Source organism: Maylandia zebra, linkage group LG15 (genome assembly GCF_041146795.1).
Source record: "Maylandia zebra isolate NMK-2024a linkage group LG15, Mzebra_GT3a, whole genome shotgun sequence".
NCBI classification, from domain to species: Eukaryota; Metazoa; Chordata; class Actinopteri; order Cichliformes; family Cichlidae; genus Maylandia; species Maylandia zebra.
The window spans coordinates 6,417,363-6,433,577 of NC_135181.1; the positions used below are offsets into that span (position 1 = coordinate 6,417,363).

The 16,215-nt window shown below is 38.9% G+C and overlaps 2 protein-coding genes across 3 annotated transcripts; both read right to left on the minus strand.

The window, feature by feature from the left end:
• Positions 1–1,479: 1,479 nt before the first annotated feature.
• Positions 1,480–6,747, minus strand: fkbp6 (FKBP prolyl isomerase 6). Of its 2 annotated transcripts, none has more exons than XM_004542049.6 (9): positions 6,492–6,747; positions 4,546–4,663; positions 4,197–4,286; positions 3,892–4,109; positions 3,645–3,764; positions 3,324–3,521; positions 3,000–3,109; positions 2,142–2,242; positions 1,480–1,746 (listed from the first exon to the last, which is right to left on the minus strand). In XM_004542049.6, the coding sequence occupies exons 1-8, from the start codon at positions 6,564–6,566 to the stop codon at positions 2,161–2,163; spliced, it is 1,011 nt and encodes a 336-aa protein (XP_004542106.1). In that variant the 5' UTR covers positions 6,567–6,747; the 3' UTR covers positions 1,480–1,746; positions 2,142–2,160. The 2 variants fall into 2 exon arrangements, with proteins under 2 accessions (XP_004542106.1, XP_004542108.1); XM_004542051.6 differs by having other exon boundaries at positions 3,907–4,109; positions 6,492–6,745.
• A 300-nt stretch (positions 6,748–7,047) lies between these two features.
• Positions 7,048–14,877, minus strand: tmem244 (transmembrane protein 244). The gene is made up of 6 exons (XM_004542048.4): positions 14,724–14,877; positions 11,663–11,748; positions 11,465–11,541; positions 8,271–8,396; positions 7,940–7,984; positions 7,048–7,730 (listed from the first exon to the last, which is right to left on the minus strand). Exons 1-6 carry the CDS (start codon positions 14,814–14,816, stop codon positions 7,633–7,635), a joined length of 525 nt encoding a protein of 174 aa, XP_004542105.2. The 5' UTR covers positions 14,817–14,877; the 3' UTR covers positions 7,048–7,632.
• Between the last annotated feature and the right edge of the window lie 1,338 nt (positions 14,878–16,215).

Below are 16,215 nucleotides of genomic sequence, written 5' to 3' on the forward strand. Positions count from 1 at the left end.
AGTTTTGCAGCTGTTGTTTTAAAATACAGCCTAGGGTTCATGTTCGTGGTCAGCTGCTTTGGCTTTGAAATGAAGTAGTGTTTCTAATATGCAGCTTTGCAAATACTTGAGGGTGTTCACACACTGACCTGAGCCTGCATTATATTAATATCCTGCAAGTTTATACTGGCACCCCCAGGAAAATTGCTTGGATCATTTTTGGATAACATAACATTTTTAGTAACCACAAATTCTAAACAATAGCTTTTAATATGTGAATAACTAAAAAAGCTACTTGTCACATTACTGTTCAATATGCACAACTACAATATAAAAGGTAAACTGACTACTTTTTTTCTGTGTATGCTGTTATATATGCAGTGTATACTACATGCTTATAACTGTATCATATTTCAAAGGCCCAGAGTCAGTCAGAGCTGATCACAGCACATGCACAGCAGGTAAACTACACATTTGATCCTAAATTTTGAGCACTTACAGGTAACACACATCACATAGCATGTGACCTATGTTTAAAAATAAAAAGGGTTACATACCCATATGCACACACCGGTGTACAAACACAAAAACCTTACTAATTCCTTACCTGAGCTGGAGGTAGTATGTGAATCTGGAGGCCATTGTTTTGTTGCCTGATTGAATTCAGTAAAGCTTTGTTTCACAAAGCACAACCTACTGTACTCACCATGTGGTGGGAGTTGATAGTAAAACTGACCCACCCACACAGTGAAAATTGGATTAGCCAGAGAAGTAAATTAGATTTTTGTGCACCTCCCCACCTCTGAGGTCATGCCACCACTCAACTCAGTCTCTCCATGACTTCAGTTTTATTCATCATTCACTTACTTCCTGCTTTGTTTCTTCCCAGTATCCCTCACGCTACCTCCACTTTGAGATCACTTTTATTTGGGCCTAGAGTACTGGCGGCCAAAGGCGGTACAAAGGGCATCTATAACAGTAAATCTTTCAAATAAGTTTTGAAAAATGAGCTAAAATTGGTAATTTTGTAATTTTTTACACTCCTAATAGCTCAAATAGTCCAATATCATCACATCTTAAGTTTGCACAAGTTTGGCTGCTTGTGGCAGTTTGGTTTGTTACAAACATTGCTCAGTTATGACCCTGGTACCTGCTACACTCCAGCAGTAGTATCAGAAAGGGCACCCCCTGCTGTCAATGGAGATCCTTTCTCAGGTAATTAGGTCAAGTGAAGCTCACAATTAAGCGCAAACTCTTAATGTAGCTCATCTCCCCACTCCTGTAAGCCCCCTACCCCATCTGCTTCAGTAAGAGGAAATGAATCCTGTCTGGACTGCCAGGATGGAAAAAAAAAAACCAAACAAGCCAAACAGCCGTTTTAATATTAGAATTACATCCATAATATCTGCCTACAACAGATTAGGTTGTGAGCTAATAAACTGAAGATGAAATTCAAGATGAGAAAACCTTAGTTTCCAGTTAGTCAACAAAGACAAACTCTTCTAGAAGTGAACATTGTATTTTTTATTATCATCATCATCTCAAGATCCCAAGCAAATGCTTAATACTCCAGCAAACATGCAAGGAATATGTACAGCAGGAGTCCAAAGGAGAGAAAGGGTACTAATGAGAAACATTATTTAACAAAATATCAAAACAACACTTAATTTGAGATAATTTTGAAAGAATTGAAACAATGATTACAACCCAACTCCCTTCATAAGTAGAAAACAAATTATAAAAGGAAAACATGGTGAATCTTGAAACCTGCAACAACAAACCAATACCTGAGTCAAAGACGAAGTCAAAGACGATTTGTCCGTGCAAATGGCAAAAACTCATGAGAGCTGTAGTTTGTATCAGATCATACAGTTAAATGTTTGGTTAAATGATGAGATCCAGATCAGTAGAAGGAAACTAACCAACAAGATTTTACTTTGAAACACAGTCTAGTATTTTTTTTTTTTTCATGGCTTCATTAAAAGTTATTATACAGAGTGTATTTATTATAATTTATTTGTGACGACGGGTGTAGCAGGTTTAAGGGAAAAGGACAGTTACTGGCACATCACACGGAAGTCATTTTAAAATGTTAACCCTCCCATGGAGATGAGATTAAAATATATGAAAACCAGACAGAATGAATGAACAGGATTTCTCACCTCCTCCTCCTGCTGGTCCTCACATTTTCACTGAGCCCTTCAGCTCTCTAAACATCTTTGAGTACAAGTCTTTCTCTTTGTCCAGGCTGTCTTTATAGCACCTGGGACAAGAAAATGACACGTGAATATCTTCCGAGTGGTTTCACAAATGTTACAAAAGACAGTTATGATCCACTATGAGGAACACCTTGCTTGTACTGGGCTGTACCTCTTTTTGCCTTGTGTGTGCTTTGTGACATGGTATGATATCCTGCGGGAAGTTGTGGATTCAGATATGCTCTTCTGCACACATTGGCTGAGTAACAACTGGTTATTCGAGTTACTGTCGTCTTTTTAGCAGCTTGTAGCAGTCTGGCCAATGAGGCAGAAAACCACTGCTTACTGTTCATTTTCCCTTTTTTGGATCATTTCCTTTTAAACCCCAGAGATGGCCGTGTGGGAAAATTCCAGTAACTCAGCAGTTCCCAAAATACTCAGATCAGCCTGTCTGGCACCAACAATCATGGCACGTTCACAGTCACCTAAATCACCTTTCTTCCCCATTCTGATGCACAGTTTAAAGTTTAGCAGGTAGTCTTGACTATGTATAATCCAGTTTCTGCCATGTGATTGACTGATTAGACGTTTGATAGACCTTAACGAGCTGTTGAAGCAGTTACACAGTGCACCTAAAAAGTGGTGGGTGAGTGGAGGCATTAATATAAAATTAATGTAATAGTCACGGTTGTGTGGACAGACAGAGGGCTCTAGGTCAGGTAGCTGTTACAGTTTCAGCGAACTGCTGTGCATACTGCTGCACACAGGCCAGGAGAAACAGCTGAAGCAGCATTTATTCTAAAGTCATTAAAATCATCTTACATTGTCACTTTCCTCAGAAGGTTGTTGATGTCACTGTCAAAGGGCTTCTGTGCTTGAGCAGATGTGAGGCAACAATGAGCACTCGCATACTCATGCAGCTCCAGGTAAGCCTAAAAGAAATGCGATTAGTGTATCAAACTGCATCTTTAACTAAGTTAATATGTTTTGGGAGACTTGAAACACAAAAGCGTGAATAAAAATGATTTTGTTTCCTGTTTTTCCTGTGTCATCAACCCCCTTTTTTGTTTGTTTTTTTAAACCCCCCAGAGATAGTGAGGATTATTTATCTGACAGTCTGGAAGACAAACAAAAGCCCCGTCCTACCTGTCCGCAGCGGAAGAGAGCCTTTGTGTTGGCAGAGTCTATCTCCAAGGCTTTGTTTCCATATTTCAGGGCTTTGTGCGGTCTTTCCAGGCGGAGCTCAGCGAGAGAAATATTCAGGTAGAGAGGAAGCAGAGCCGTCTTGATCCTCTCCTTCTCTAAATCACTCTGTGTTTCCCTGTTTCCCAGCAGCGTCATAGCCTGCAGGCAAAGCAGAGAAATATAATCAAAAACCACTTTCACCAAGAACAACTTGGCATGATATTAGCCATCGCAGTAAAACGTAATTAAAAATAAAAACAATTAACATACTTCAAAATGTACCTGTTTATAGCGATCTTTGGCATTGTAATATCGGTTCTGGTTGAAGAAACGGTTGCCAAAGCTCCGCAGTGTGTTGACAACTTCAAGAAGTGTGGACATAGGAACGGTGTTCTGCTGCTCCTGAGGAGGAGAACAGAAATCAAAGACCGTTTCTGATCTGTGCTATAAAAGCAAAAAAGTAGAGGCTTTTAAGTATGTGTAGTAAAGATGCAGATCTGTCTGAGATTGGTAGTACTAAACAGAGCACCTGCAGCCTCCCTACCAGACTCATTGTAATAAAGTCATCCACTTGTCCTGAGTCAAGGTAGTCGAGGATCTGAACCTCATACAGAACCACAGCTGCTGTGGGGATAAATGGAGGGCATCCCATTTCCCCGTAAGCATACTGAGGCTGGAGGAGGAACCGAGAGAACTCTCCTTTCTTCATGGTCAACAGACCCAGCTCCAGCCCGGCCAGTGTCACATCTGTTTGAAGAATGACTTTTAAAACTGGTATATTTCAGGCAGGAAAACAAAAAACTCACGGTTCAGCCATTGTAGAGCATTTCTCACCTCTCCCCAACTTCATCATCTGAGGGTATTTGAGGTGAGTGGTGGTTTCAAAAGGCTGATCAGAATATTCCAGGAATCCTGAGTAATGGACTGTGTGGAAGTAAAACCAGACCATCAGTGATGTAGCAGCTCAACCAGCTCACACAATTCACAGGTTATTGCCCATAAAATGGCAAATGTGACCTTCAGGAGACAACTGGGTGCAGGGTTCATAACAATCTGAACAACACTCTACAAGAAGTAGAGATTTTTGTGAATTGTGGCTAGACAAACTAAAAATCCTGACCTCACGTATATGATAACTTACAACTGTAAGAGGCTTTAACAAGAAATGTGTACTCATACATACTGAGTACTGAAGCATTTTCGGGGACAGGCGGGCCCTCTCCTGGCTGGACCACCTCCTTCAGGATTCCTCCATCTCCTATGATATCGTTCATCCGCGGACGTAGCTGCTCAAAAGGACTCTACGATGGAAAGAAGATTAAATGACACTTGGCAAACACACATTTTATACTCAAACACCAACCGCTGCATTCTTATGTGTGACACAAAGTTGGTATAGATTTGCTACTGAAATTTATGTGTACTTCAAGGACCAAAAATGTTCATACTGTGAGTGTACCCTTCATTTCGTTATATTTTGTTTACAAGGAGCAAGAATTTCTCATCATTTTTTAAGTGGTTCCCCAGACTTTATGGAGGTCTTCAAAGGTTTTCTTTGCTGCTCTGCTATTTTACACATTTTAGTCCAGTCCTTGTACCTAACTATTTTCAAAGTTATTATTTGTTTGTTTGTTTAGCCACTTAAAACTGACCAATTAATCATTCAAGCATAAAAAAAGCCCCTAACTCAAGGCATGAAAGTGTTGGGTATACACATAACAAACAACTTAACAAAGAACTGATTTTAAAATTGTATCTTTATCTTTGTTACGAGCAGCTAATCACAAGAACACGGCACGGCATAGTTGTTTTCTTTAGTTGAAAAAAATAAAATAAAAAAATAATACAACAAAAATATCCCTGTGTCCTCAAAAAAAGAAAAGTGAACAAATAGAGGAAAATAGTGGTAGACCAGGTAAGGGTCACAAAGGGCTGTGTACACACACACACACACACACACACACACACACACACACACACAGTAAAATAAATACCAATATGAAATGGCATAATAGGCAGCAAATAATGACACAATAAAATAGGCTGGTAGTTAAAAAATAATAATAAATAAAATTCTTACAAAAAAAATAAATCTTACTGCTTTTTAGCACACAGCGACAGCGAAAAAACAAAGCGTAGCTGTAGTAGGAGACAAGGCTCCGTCCCATCTAGCTTTTTCTAGCACAATATTGTGCCTGTAAACGAAGACAGTGAGGAGCAGTGTATTTTAAGCCGTTACACACCTGAAATGAAAATCAGTGACATGGTCTTATGGTCTTAGAGATTAATCCCAGTCTGACATTGTCGGTTCAAATTGGTAGGTATGTACAAAGAAATGTCAGGAAGGAAGGAGGTAGAACAGTGAGGCTCTGGGATGTTTTATAGATGACGATCTGATTGTGATACCTCATACAATAGTAGTTAGAAAAACCTTCATTTTTCAGCATGGCAATGATCCCAAACACCCCAAAACACCCACAGCCATGGACTGGCCTCCCCAGAGCTCACAGCTCAACTTTACTGAAACAGTGTGGGCGTATCTTGATAGAGAATAGAACAAACAGCAGCCAACATCCAAAGAAGAGCTTTGACCATCCTCCAAGAAGCCTGGAGAACAATTTCTGAAGACTACTTAAAGAAATGAATAGAAAGCTTGGTTGTGTTGTTGAAAAAACGTGGTCTTACCAAATACTCACTCGTTACAATCGTGCAAACTGTTTTTGCACGTTTCAAAAAATTGCTGAAACTTTTACTAGCAAAATATGAAGAAAATTTAATAAAAACCTTTGCACAGCTATGTATGTGAGGTATTTAGAGTAAATACTGTTGACACTAATCAGAATTCTCTTGCATGTAAAATCATTGTGTTGAACTGGCAGTGAAGTACATAACCAGCTGACACTTGAGGCTAACGGTGAACTGTACCTAATTTTACCAAGCTAGTTGTGTCATTTCAAACCTGGGCACTATTTAAAAATAATAGCCTACATAAAGAATATATGTTTTTTCTAGACTAGCTGTAATATTACATTATAGTGGTTATATTTTTTAGCAAAAATTCAAACTTTGCTAGCATTTGGTCAGTTAGCTGAGCTAGCAACTTTCAGGCTTGCTGACACGTTTACTTACCGGAGACCTCGTTTCGAGCGGCTCCTCGTCGTTTATTAGCCTCCGCAAACTCGATATTAACCCGTTCCTTGACATTTACTCGGTAGTATGAGTTAAAACTGTTGTAAACAGCGCTGTTACACAGATAACTCTGTAAAGCCAGTTCCCTAGTTTGTTCTGGCGCTCAGGCTTGGGTTAATTACACCACGTGACCTTGACGAGCGTCCCAAACTGTGCGCAGAAGATGGGTCCAGGAAACGCGTCTGTGCAATTTGTCTGCACATTTAGGTGAGCCAATGCCAACTATACACGGGGCTGGTATTACCAATCCCAATACTGAAACTTTTAGCCTATAAATTCAGTTTATTTGGGAAGAGCACTGTATCATCATCAGTCTGCAAATTCCGCCCTTAACGAGCCTTTTGAACTGTTGACTATTTTGAAACTGGGGTCTGTGTTGTTTTAACAGACAGAAATCGTCATCCTACTTTAACTGCCCGTTGATATATAAAAAAAAAAAAGACAGACTGGAAAATAGAGACACACAGATAAAAAAAAAAAAAAGAAACAATAAAAATGTCCTTGTTCATAAAACTTTTAATTCAAATTCCAAACAGATTTTAAATATTGTAAATATAACAAACATTAAAGTTATTTTTGTGTAGATGTGCACTGAGTTTATTTAGACAAAACTGTGTGGCCACCGTTGAGCAACAAATTATATGTGAATATATGTAACAAATTCTGAAGCTTACACTAACATAAGAAATAATGATAATTTTTAAAAAAAGACAAAAACTATCTATGCACACATATCAGTCAATAGATTACAGGTAGTATATAATTCACAGTTTTTCCAACTTTAACATCTGTTGCTTTAAGCTTATGTTTAAAGTTTTAAGTGTGTAAACAAATAATACAAAACTGAAATATAATAAACTGTACAGAAAAGGTAAAAAAAAAAAAGATGTTAAATTGACAAAAGTAGGCCATTTGTACAAAGTGGGATCAGACTATTACTTGAACTGAACTAAGCTGGTAAGGAAACAAAGTCAGTCTTGTGGTTCTCTTTAGAATATGTACAGTATAAATAACTTTATTGACATACTTTAGTTGCTAATACCAGTAATAACACTGTCTGCAGTGAAATGCTTCATTTTCATCAAAAATTCTGCAGTTCAGCCGGATAGACAAAGTTGCTTCTGAAAAATTTGTAGGCCATTAGCTGTCCTCCAAATATCATCATCACCAGGCCTGTACCTGTGGAGAGAAGAGTTAAAGAACTGCAAGAGCAGCTGAATCTGCAGGCATGATGTAAGTGAGCTATAGTATGTCTAGATAGAAGAAATGTAATATCTTGAAATAGATTGGAAGCTTGAAAAACAAAGTGGATATTTTTTTGTCTTCTGCAAATGAGATTGGAGTCAGACAGAGGCACGGACAGAACAATGAAGGAGTACAAATCTTACCCAGAGCCATCCACCAGTGCTCAGCTGAAGGGAAGTCTGACATGACTGCAAAACACACCAGAATACAATTTAAATTTTGTGACAACAATTACTATCAAACTAATGAATACTGACTGTGACCTCGGGGAAAAAGATAAATATGCAAGCTTTATGCTTGGATAAACTGATTCCAGTTTAGCGGTGAACATTCAAATGAAATAGTGTCCGTGGGTTTATACGCTGAGCTGCAGCCTCTATATCCAGTTACATAACCAGGCCTCCAATCCTATCAGCTGTTCCGCTCAATTGATCCACTTTGTGTTTCTGCGTGCGTGTGTGTGTGTGTATATACCTGCTACAGTCATTGCAATGTGGAGAAGTGTGACAGTTATGGCATAGTCCCAAACCCACTCCTCCACAATCCAGGCAAACACCAGTCCTCCCAAAATATAGGTCACTTCTGTGGAAATTACTCCGACTGCAGGAAGAAAGCAAAAAAGTGGCACATCACCTTACAGAGCTGCTTTTGCTTTAACAATAAACTGCTATGTCCAGTCACATGCGACTGTGATAATGCTGAGCCACTATAAAATGACATTTTCAGACAGCACTCCTGATACTGAGTAGGAGCCCTTCAATCTTTTGTTCAGGTCAGGAGATTCCAGAAACAACAACCAATGAAAATCAGAGGCCTGACAGGATGAAGCTGGAGCCAGGGCTGCAGCGCAGTGACACCAGGGATGTCCGGAGAGGCATGAGGATGATCGCTGGCTGCAGGCCCAGCAGTCAAATGCTAGATGGGGACATCAAGAGGGCCAACAGGCTTAAATGTTTATTTGGAAGATTTGGCACATCGCCTTGCATTAACTAGCAATGCTGCCACCACCTCCGGAGACATGTCTGGAGAAGGTCCCTGTTCCGATACCACGAGGGCCCATCCCAATGCCAGCAACTCAGCGATTGCAGTCTGGTAGCCTCTTAGTTCACACATCATGAAGGCTAACTGCTTGCAAAACACACACACACATACATACCAGGGTACACTATCAGATTCATATTCTCTGATTTCTCCAACACCTTTAAAAAAGATGACTCCTATGTAGGTTACTGCAGTGGTGTCCTGGATCATAGATTACTTTACCAGATTTTATGAGTAATTCCCATTTTTGAGCAGGACTGGAACAACACAGTACACCGCGACCTGTTTACTTTCCTCTTTGAGCTGCAAGCTTGAGACTTAAAGTTCACAGCAGTCTTTTCTTGGATTAATGAGAAATAAATCATCTTATTTGAAGCTGACCTTTCTCTCCTAAGTAAGCCCATTTAGGAAAAATAACCTTGATTATTTGGAGAATAATAAGAGAAACACGAGGAGTTCTTTCACTGTGTTCATGGGTCAAGTTTCATCCTTAACAACCTAAATATGCAAAAAGGACATGAGAGAAAAAAGGGTTGCATTATTCTGATTTCAGAATTTTCCTGCTTTACTATCTTGAGCTTCAATCCACCATCTGCCCGGAGTCTTTCTGTGTGGAGTTTGCATGTTCACCCAGTGTCTGCGTGGGTTCTCTCTGGGTACTCTCACTTTGTCCAACAGTCCAAAGTTTGTTGACAACATGACAGAGTCTATAGAACAATGTAGGTGAGAACTGTGGACTAGAAAGTCCAAATTCAATACTTCTGAAAGTTGCAGAGATTATACAAGAAAGAGAGATTATAGAAATGTAAAAAAATAATTTTCAACAGATAGTGATGACATTGATATGACTATACTGAAGAAAGTAATTCATGAAATTATATGTCCAATTACATATATATGTGATTTATCACTCAGAACAACTAGATCAACATCTATGGTAATGATGGAGTTAGTGTAAAATATTACCGAACATATACATAATAAAAAAATATGCAGTGGGGATATTTATTGACCTGTAAGAGGCTTTTGATACAATTGACAATAAAATATTGTTACAAAAAATGGAAAGATATGATGTGAGAGGGGCCAAAAACAGCTGGTTAAAAAGTTATCTTGATGACAGACAGCAATTTGTACAAATTGGTCAGTCAAGTCTGTGTGCTTGAATATTTTACCTGTGGTGTCCCACAAGGTTCAGTATTGGGTCCCAAACTATTTAATATGGCATCTGTAGAGTGACAGACTTGTGTGCATCTATGCATGTGCATATGGATATGTATAGGTGTGTAAGTATGTATTTATGTATGTGTTTATGTATGTATGCATTTGTATGTAGATATGTATATTGTTACCATTTTGATTAAGAGATTATATGCAAACTTAGGGGCAGGACTGGATGATCCACTGCTTCTTTCTGCTCACCTTTTTGTTCGGGTTTATAGATCATTATGTTGGGAATTTTTTATTTCAGTTTCCTGTGTTTGTTTGTTTTTGTTTGTTTTTTTTAAATTTTAATAATTCTAAAAGAAAGAAAGAACGAAAGAAAGAGCCCGTAGGCCTGAATGTGAGTGAGAATAGTTATCTGTCTCTCTGTGTTAGCTGTGTGATAGACTTGCAGTCTATCCAGGGTGCGCTCGCCCTATGACAGCTGTGATAGGCTCAAGCCCTTTATATATATATTTAAACACAAGAATCCACGTGTCCCTCAAATTTAACAGTTTCCTTGTCCCAAGTTCTCAGTTATGTGCGCATTATATGCAGTAATTAAATCAGAGGTGCCCGCTTCTTCACAAGCGGTTGCCACAGTGGGTCTTTGAAGTCAGACAATTGTGAGAACAGATGGAACACACAACTTTTTCTTCTAGATCATATAATCAAAATATGGTCAATGTGTTTTATTTTGAATTAAAACATATTTATTTATTTCATTTTTAGCTTCTGAAAAACTGGAAAGGAGCTAAATTATACTGTATACAGCACAAGTCATTTTAAATAGTGTGAAATTCCAAGATAATTCTGTGTAAAAACGAATGACTGTAGCTTCTGTCTTTCGATGAATGCTGCAATGTCTCAGAGGAGAATTATATACTAAACATGACTCACTGCAGCACTGAACGTCACAGGACGTCCTTGCTTCCTTCTTGTGGCTGTCAAGTTACACAGTTCCTCCTCTTTCTGATGAAGTAGTATAATTTTACAATTTCTACAGTCTTGAGCAACTGTTATGAAGCAGTTCCCCCGCAGGGGTTATTAAAGTTTTTCTGATTTCCATTCAGGCTTTAATGCACTAAAAACACTTAAAGGCTACCTATCATAGTCATTTACATCTCTTTCTGTAAAAAAACAAAACAAAGAAAACCCTATATTTTAGCTTTATAGTTAAATGGAAATAGAAGTAATCTATTACCACGAAATGTGTAACTATTGGACTAAAGGTACTCACTGTGGAGGAGGACAGCATATGTCTCATATGTTTTGGATTTAACCTTAAAAGTAACTGATAACCTCAGAGCTGAATAAATTCAGCATTTTGTAAAATACTGGCCTCTGAAATACAGCAGAATGTAAGTAACAGAGGTCATGAAAATGATGTGCTCCTCTAGTTTTACTTCACAACTGTAACTCACCCAGGTATTTGGGGTTCTGCCATGACGGTTGCGCGGTGTAGTCGAATGGAGCCAACAAGCTGTTGATTTCATGAACCCTGAAGACATGAAGCAAGAAAAGATAATGACGTGAGCACGAACAATAACAAGTCTATTGCAACCTGCTTATCTGTCTCTCTTATCCCACTGGGTCTCATTATCGTGTGAGTCTGAGTTTACCTGAGCAGTCCAATGCAGAGACTGACCGCGATGTAGTAGAGAGAGTAGAAGCACACCATGCACATCAACAGATTCTGCAGAACAACCTGAAGAGAGGAGAAGGAAGACTAAACCATTAAAGCTAATGAAGAAGCTATAAAACCTGCTGTAGTCCAAGTTTCCTGTCCTGAAAAAAATCTCTTTCTGAAGGAGCATAAAGAACAAACAGTAACTAAGATTCTGTGATGAAATACTACTTATTTATAATGCTGCACCTTACTGGCAGCATTTTTGCCTCATTTCTAACTGTTTATGACAGAGAGGGCAGGACAGAAATATCAAGCGTTATGGCTTTATTTTCACATTTTTCTGAGAAAACTCATCTGGAGATGTTTACCGGAAAAGACACGGGTTATCTGATATATTGCTTGGCTCCTGAAGCTGACAGAAAATCACTGCTCCTCTCCTCCATCTTCTTCTTACGTGACCCAGAAAACTCCTGACAGCAGACAGTCAATGAGTGCTCCCTAAGGCATCCTTTTATAGATGACTGACTGCAACCTTTTCAGAAAATCAGTTATATAACACCCTAGGAGGGCTGATAACACCCCTCAGGGCTGACAGTTTGGCTTGTCAGACACAGGTAAAACTAATTACATTAAAAGCTGGTTCCATTCCAGTCAGGTGTGCAGGTGCCAGCACAACGGCTCACTGGCTTGCTGGCATACTTTAATGGAATGGGGTCATCGTTAATCTTATTAGTTATTGTTGTGACAAGTCAAACGTCTGCAAATAAGATGAATAACAACTTTCACTGCACTTTCGGGTAAAATAAACAGGCACTTCTGGTTTCGAAGGTAACAGGATACATGATGACGAGTCAAGCTGCTCATGTGTTTTTTTTGCCTCATTTCTTCATCACCAATGATAAATGTTAGATATCCAGTATTTCCGACAGAGAAAAGTGCAGCTTTTTGCAGTTTATGCCCCCAAACTCTGGAACATCCTACCTAAGAATGTTAGAAACTCAAACTCTAGCGATAATGCCAAGAATCTGGGATTTGAGTAGGGTTTTTCATTCACTAGTAATAAATCAATCAAAATCGAGTGAGCAGTGGTGCATTTCATAATACCAGCATACAGCTGTACCTACTGCTGAGTTCATCCACATTTAGTAATCTGGCAGATACAAAGAAAATTCCTATTTTCTTCATCAATGTCATACTGCTCTTACTTTCAGTTTGATCTTTCTCTATATTTCATTCTGCCCCTGATTGTAAATATGCACTCTCTTTCTATATCCAGAATGAAACTCTTATGTTGTTCATTACCTCAGATCTCTTTTCTCATTTAAATCTAGTAATTACACCACACAGTTTAATAAGCCTCATATATTCTCCATGTGTACACTAATGTTAGAAGAACTGCTTTCAGGTACTGCGCACCGCTCAAATAGAATGAGCTGCAAACAAGCTCCGACAGCTTCAGTATCTGATGATTTTTTATAACTCTTCCAACATTTTCTCAATTCAGTTATTATTTCTTTGTTTATTGTTGTACGACTGTTTCTCTGTTCTGATCGTGTTCTTGTGTGATGTGTTTTCATTTTCTCAGGTCTCCCTTGGACAAGACATTGGAAACATTTTGTTTCTGTGACTGGCAGACTGATGTTTTAATATATAAAATGTAAGACATTTGCTGTAATTTCTCTTACGATTACTAAACTAACTCTCTAAAAAACATGTAAATAGGCACCTCAGGCATATACTGTTCTGTACAAAAGTCTCGTGCCACCCCTCATTTACTTATATTTTGCCAAGAAATTGGGATATTGGTTCAGCAATTTATTGAAAAGTGCAAAAAAAAATTGAAATATAGTATATAAGGCAAAAATAGCAATTGTACAATTCTAATGAACCTGTAAGTCAATATGACTGTTACAGTGATGCCACAATGCTTCAATAAAGTTGAGGTCTGGGCTCTAGGGAGGGCAATCCATGACTGATAGTGTGTGTTTTTCCATTCATATGCTTTAACAGCACTGGCAGTGTGTGAGAGATTATTATGCCCCCACTTCCACTGAGATCATCTCTGATGAGGCTTTAGTAAACAGATGGATCAACTGAAGGGCCAGATGCATCTCTCAAGTCCTGTTTTTTTTTTTTTGCTTGAATGATTCATAGCTCATAAGGTCTTAACTGGCTCAACAAAAACAAACAAACAAAAAGAAAAATATCCAGCTGACAGGTGCAAGGACTTGACTGAAAATGAAAGGCAGCCAATGTCCAAAGACAGACTTTGAAAGACCTGGAGAACTATTGCTCAACAACACTTTAAAAACAAAAATTAAAAGTAACTAACTTCTTGGAAGCAGACTATAAAGAAAAGAGGTGTGGCTCAAGACTTTTGCACAGGACTGTAAGATAGTGTTAGCAGTTTTTACATCAGCACAAAAATGGAAAAATGCTTAACAGTTTAATATATGAATACTTTACAGACTCTGCACCTGATATGTGGCGTTAAGGTACATTAATGTACAATGTTTTCTCATCTTCCAGTATTTCTCGATTGCATTTCACAATATATTCTGAGCTCACTGGGATGTTTAGACCTTAGATACCGTCTATGATTACTTCTCACTGTATATTTCAACAGTTTGGATCACAGTGTGAGTCTGTCCAAAACCATTAAAGTAGCTGAGCTCATGCTAATACCATCAGACACAACTAAACACTTTGGCTAGCTGTCTGTTTGCCATCTTATTGCCATCTCCTGATTACAGATTATGTTTTAAAAGCATGACCTGGAAATTAGCTTTGATTTCTAGGAATGCAAGCCTACAACCAGATGTGCAGTGCCACATACACTTATGGATTAGAAAATATGACATTATACAAAACCACTGCTAGCTAAATGTTAATTATGTGTGTAATGAGGTGCTATAATTCAAATGATTGTCAGTAATTGTAATTTTCAGTAAGAAAATTATTACCAAGTTGGCTAAACATTTTGACCCTCCACATACAGTAGTCTAACTGTATTCTAACCATTTTCTACATACAGTACCAGAGTGTGTCCTTACCCAGGTATCACTGGGTGTAGTTTTGAGGGAGATGGGTCCATGGCGTTTTATGAGCGTGACTCGACAGCAGCGACAGCAGTAGTCCAACAACATGAATGGTTGCTGGTCTACATGAGAGAGGCAGCATGTGTATATCCGAGTGTGTGTGAGAGCATGTTGAGGGAAGAAAGGAAGGAGGGCTGGATTAGAAGAAATGAGATTACTACTAAGAAGACTGAATCAATCCCAAAGCGGATGAAGACAAACATATACATGTAGTCAGTATAGCTTTGAACACTTACACGTAAGTTAGATGAAGGATGTTGATTTTCAGACTTCAGGAAGTGCTACGGACAAAAATTTATGTGACAGTGTAGTAAACTTAATTTAGTTTATCACTCACAGGCTTTCGTTATTTTTTTATGTCTGTTAAAATTATAATGCCCTTACATTATAAAGGCAAAACGGTTCACTGAATAATAAAATCACTGATGAAAATGACTGGTTGCCTCTCCCTGAGACTGGTCTGGTCAGAGGTTTCTTCCTGTTAAAAGGGAGTTTTTCTTTCCCACGGTCGCCGAGTGCTTGCTCATAGAGGGTCGTGTGATTTTTTTCTTTCTAATATTGTTGGGTCTTTATAATATAATATAAATATAACCGTTAAACAACACCTGTTTTGAATGAGTTACTCTTGCTCAGTCTAAATGTGTAAATCATCCTTGAATTCATTTTTCGGGGGTGGAGGTTGGGGAGAATATTAAAACTTTTATTCTGCAGTTTGTAATGTGAACACTGGGTGGCAGCATAGCCTCAAATGAACTTAACCAACACACACGCACACACACGCACACACTGGAAGAGATGATAAGAGGCGCATGCAAGGGTCTGGCAGCAACAGATAAGATGCTGACCATTCATATGTATATATTTGTGCTGTGTGTGTCACAAATTGTTTTTCTACGTGTCTATTTTTGGCGTAGAGAAGAAAAAGAAAAAAAAGAACAGATTGGGAAAATCTGGAGGGGGGACTGGGGGCTGCCAGCTGCTGACCATCCATCATCTGTCATGAACAGAAGCGAGAGTGTCAGACAGGAGACAGAGAAATGACAGCAGCTCCATGTCCTCGTATCCTCCAGAAATTACGCAGGAAACTATATTCAACTCCTCATCGTCACAACATGCGTATCCCCCTTTGAGTGAGCGGTAAAGCACATGCACGTGCGCCTTTGTGTGGAGTGTGGAGTTGACTTGGCTGCCACGGTAACCTGCATCATTGTAACCATGGTGATGGTGAGCAGGGGAGTAGGAGGGGGGGTTGCATGAAGAGTAAGGTGGGCGTCATAACTAGCTGTCCCTCTGCAAGCGGTTTGTGTGCTGGTACATTTTATTACTCTGAAGCTCTCAGGAAACTTCTCACACTCGTCTGTGCTTCTCTGCTAAACATTCAGAAATCAGCAGGATGGGAACTGAATGTGTGACTGTATTTTACCTTGAAGTTAAGGTGTTTGGATGA

Excerpts from the sequence above, each read along its gene's own strand:
- fkbp6 (XM_004542049.6), bottom strand. The coding sequence starts at position 6,566 with ATGTCAAGGAACGGGTTAATATCGAGTTTGCGGAGGCTAATAAACGAC. Across the intron at positions 4,287-4,545 it reads CGAAAATGCTTCAGTACTCA|TCCATTACTCAGGATTCCTG; the intron begins GTATGTATGAGT and ends ACTTCCACACAG. Across the intron at positions 3,522-3,644 it reads CCAAAGATCGCTATAAACAG|GCTATGACGCTGCTGGGAAA; the intron begins GTACATTTTGAA and ends CTTTGCCTGCAG.
- tmem244 (XM_004542048.4), bottom strand. The coding sequence starts at position 14,816 with ATGTTGTTGGACTACTGCTGTCGCTGCTGTCGAGTCACGCTCATAAAA. Across the intron at positions 11,542-11,662 it reads CTCTGCATTGGACTGCTCAG|GGTTCATGAAATCAACAGCT; the intron begins GTAAACTCAGAC and ends TCATGTCTTCAG. Across the intron at positions 7,731-7,939 it reads GCACTGGTGGATGGCTCTGG|GTACAGGCCTGGTGATGATG; the intron begins GTAAGATTTGTA and ends TTCTCTCCACAG.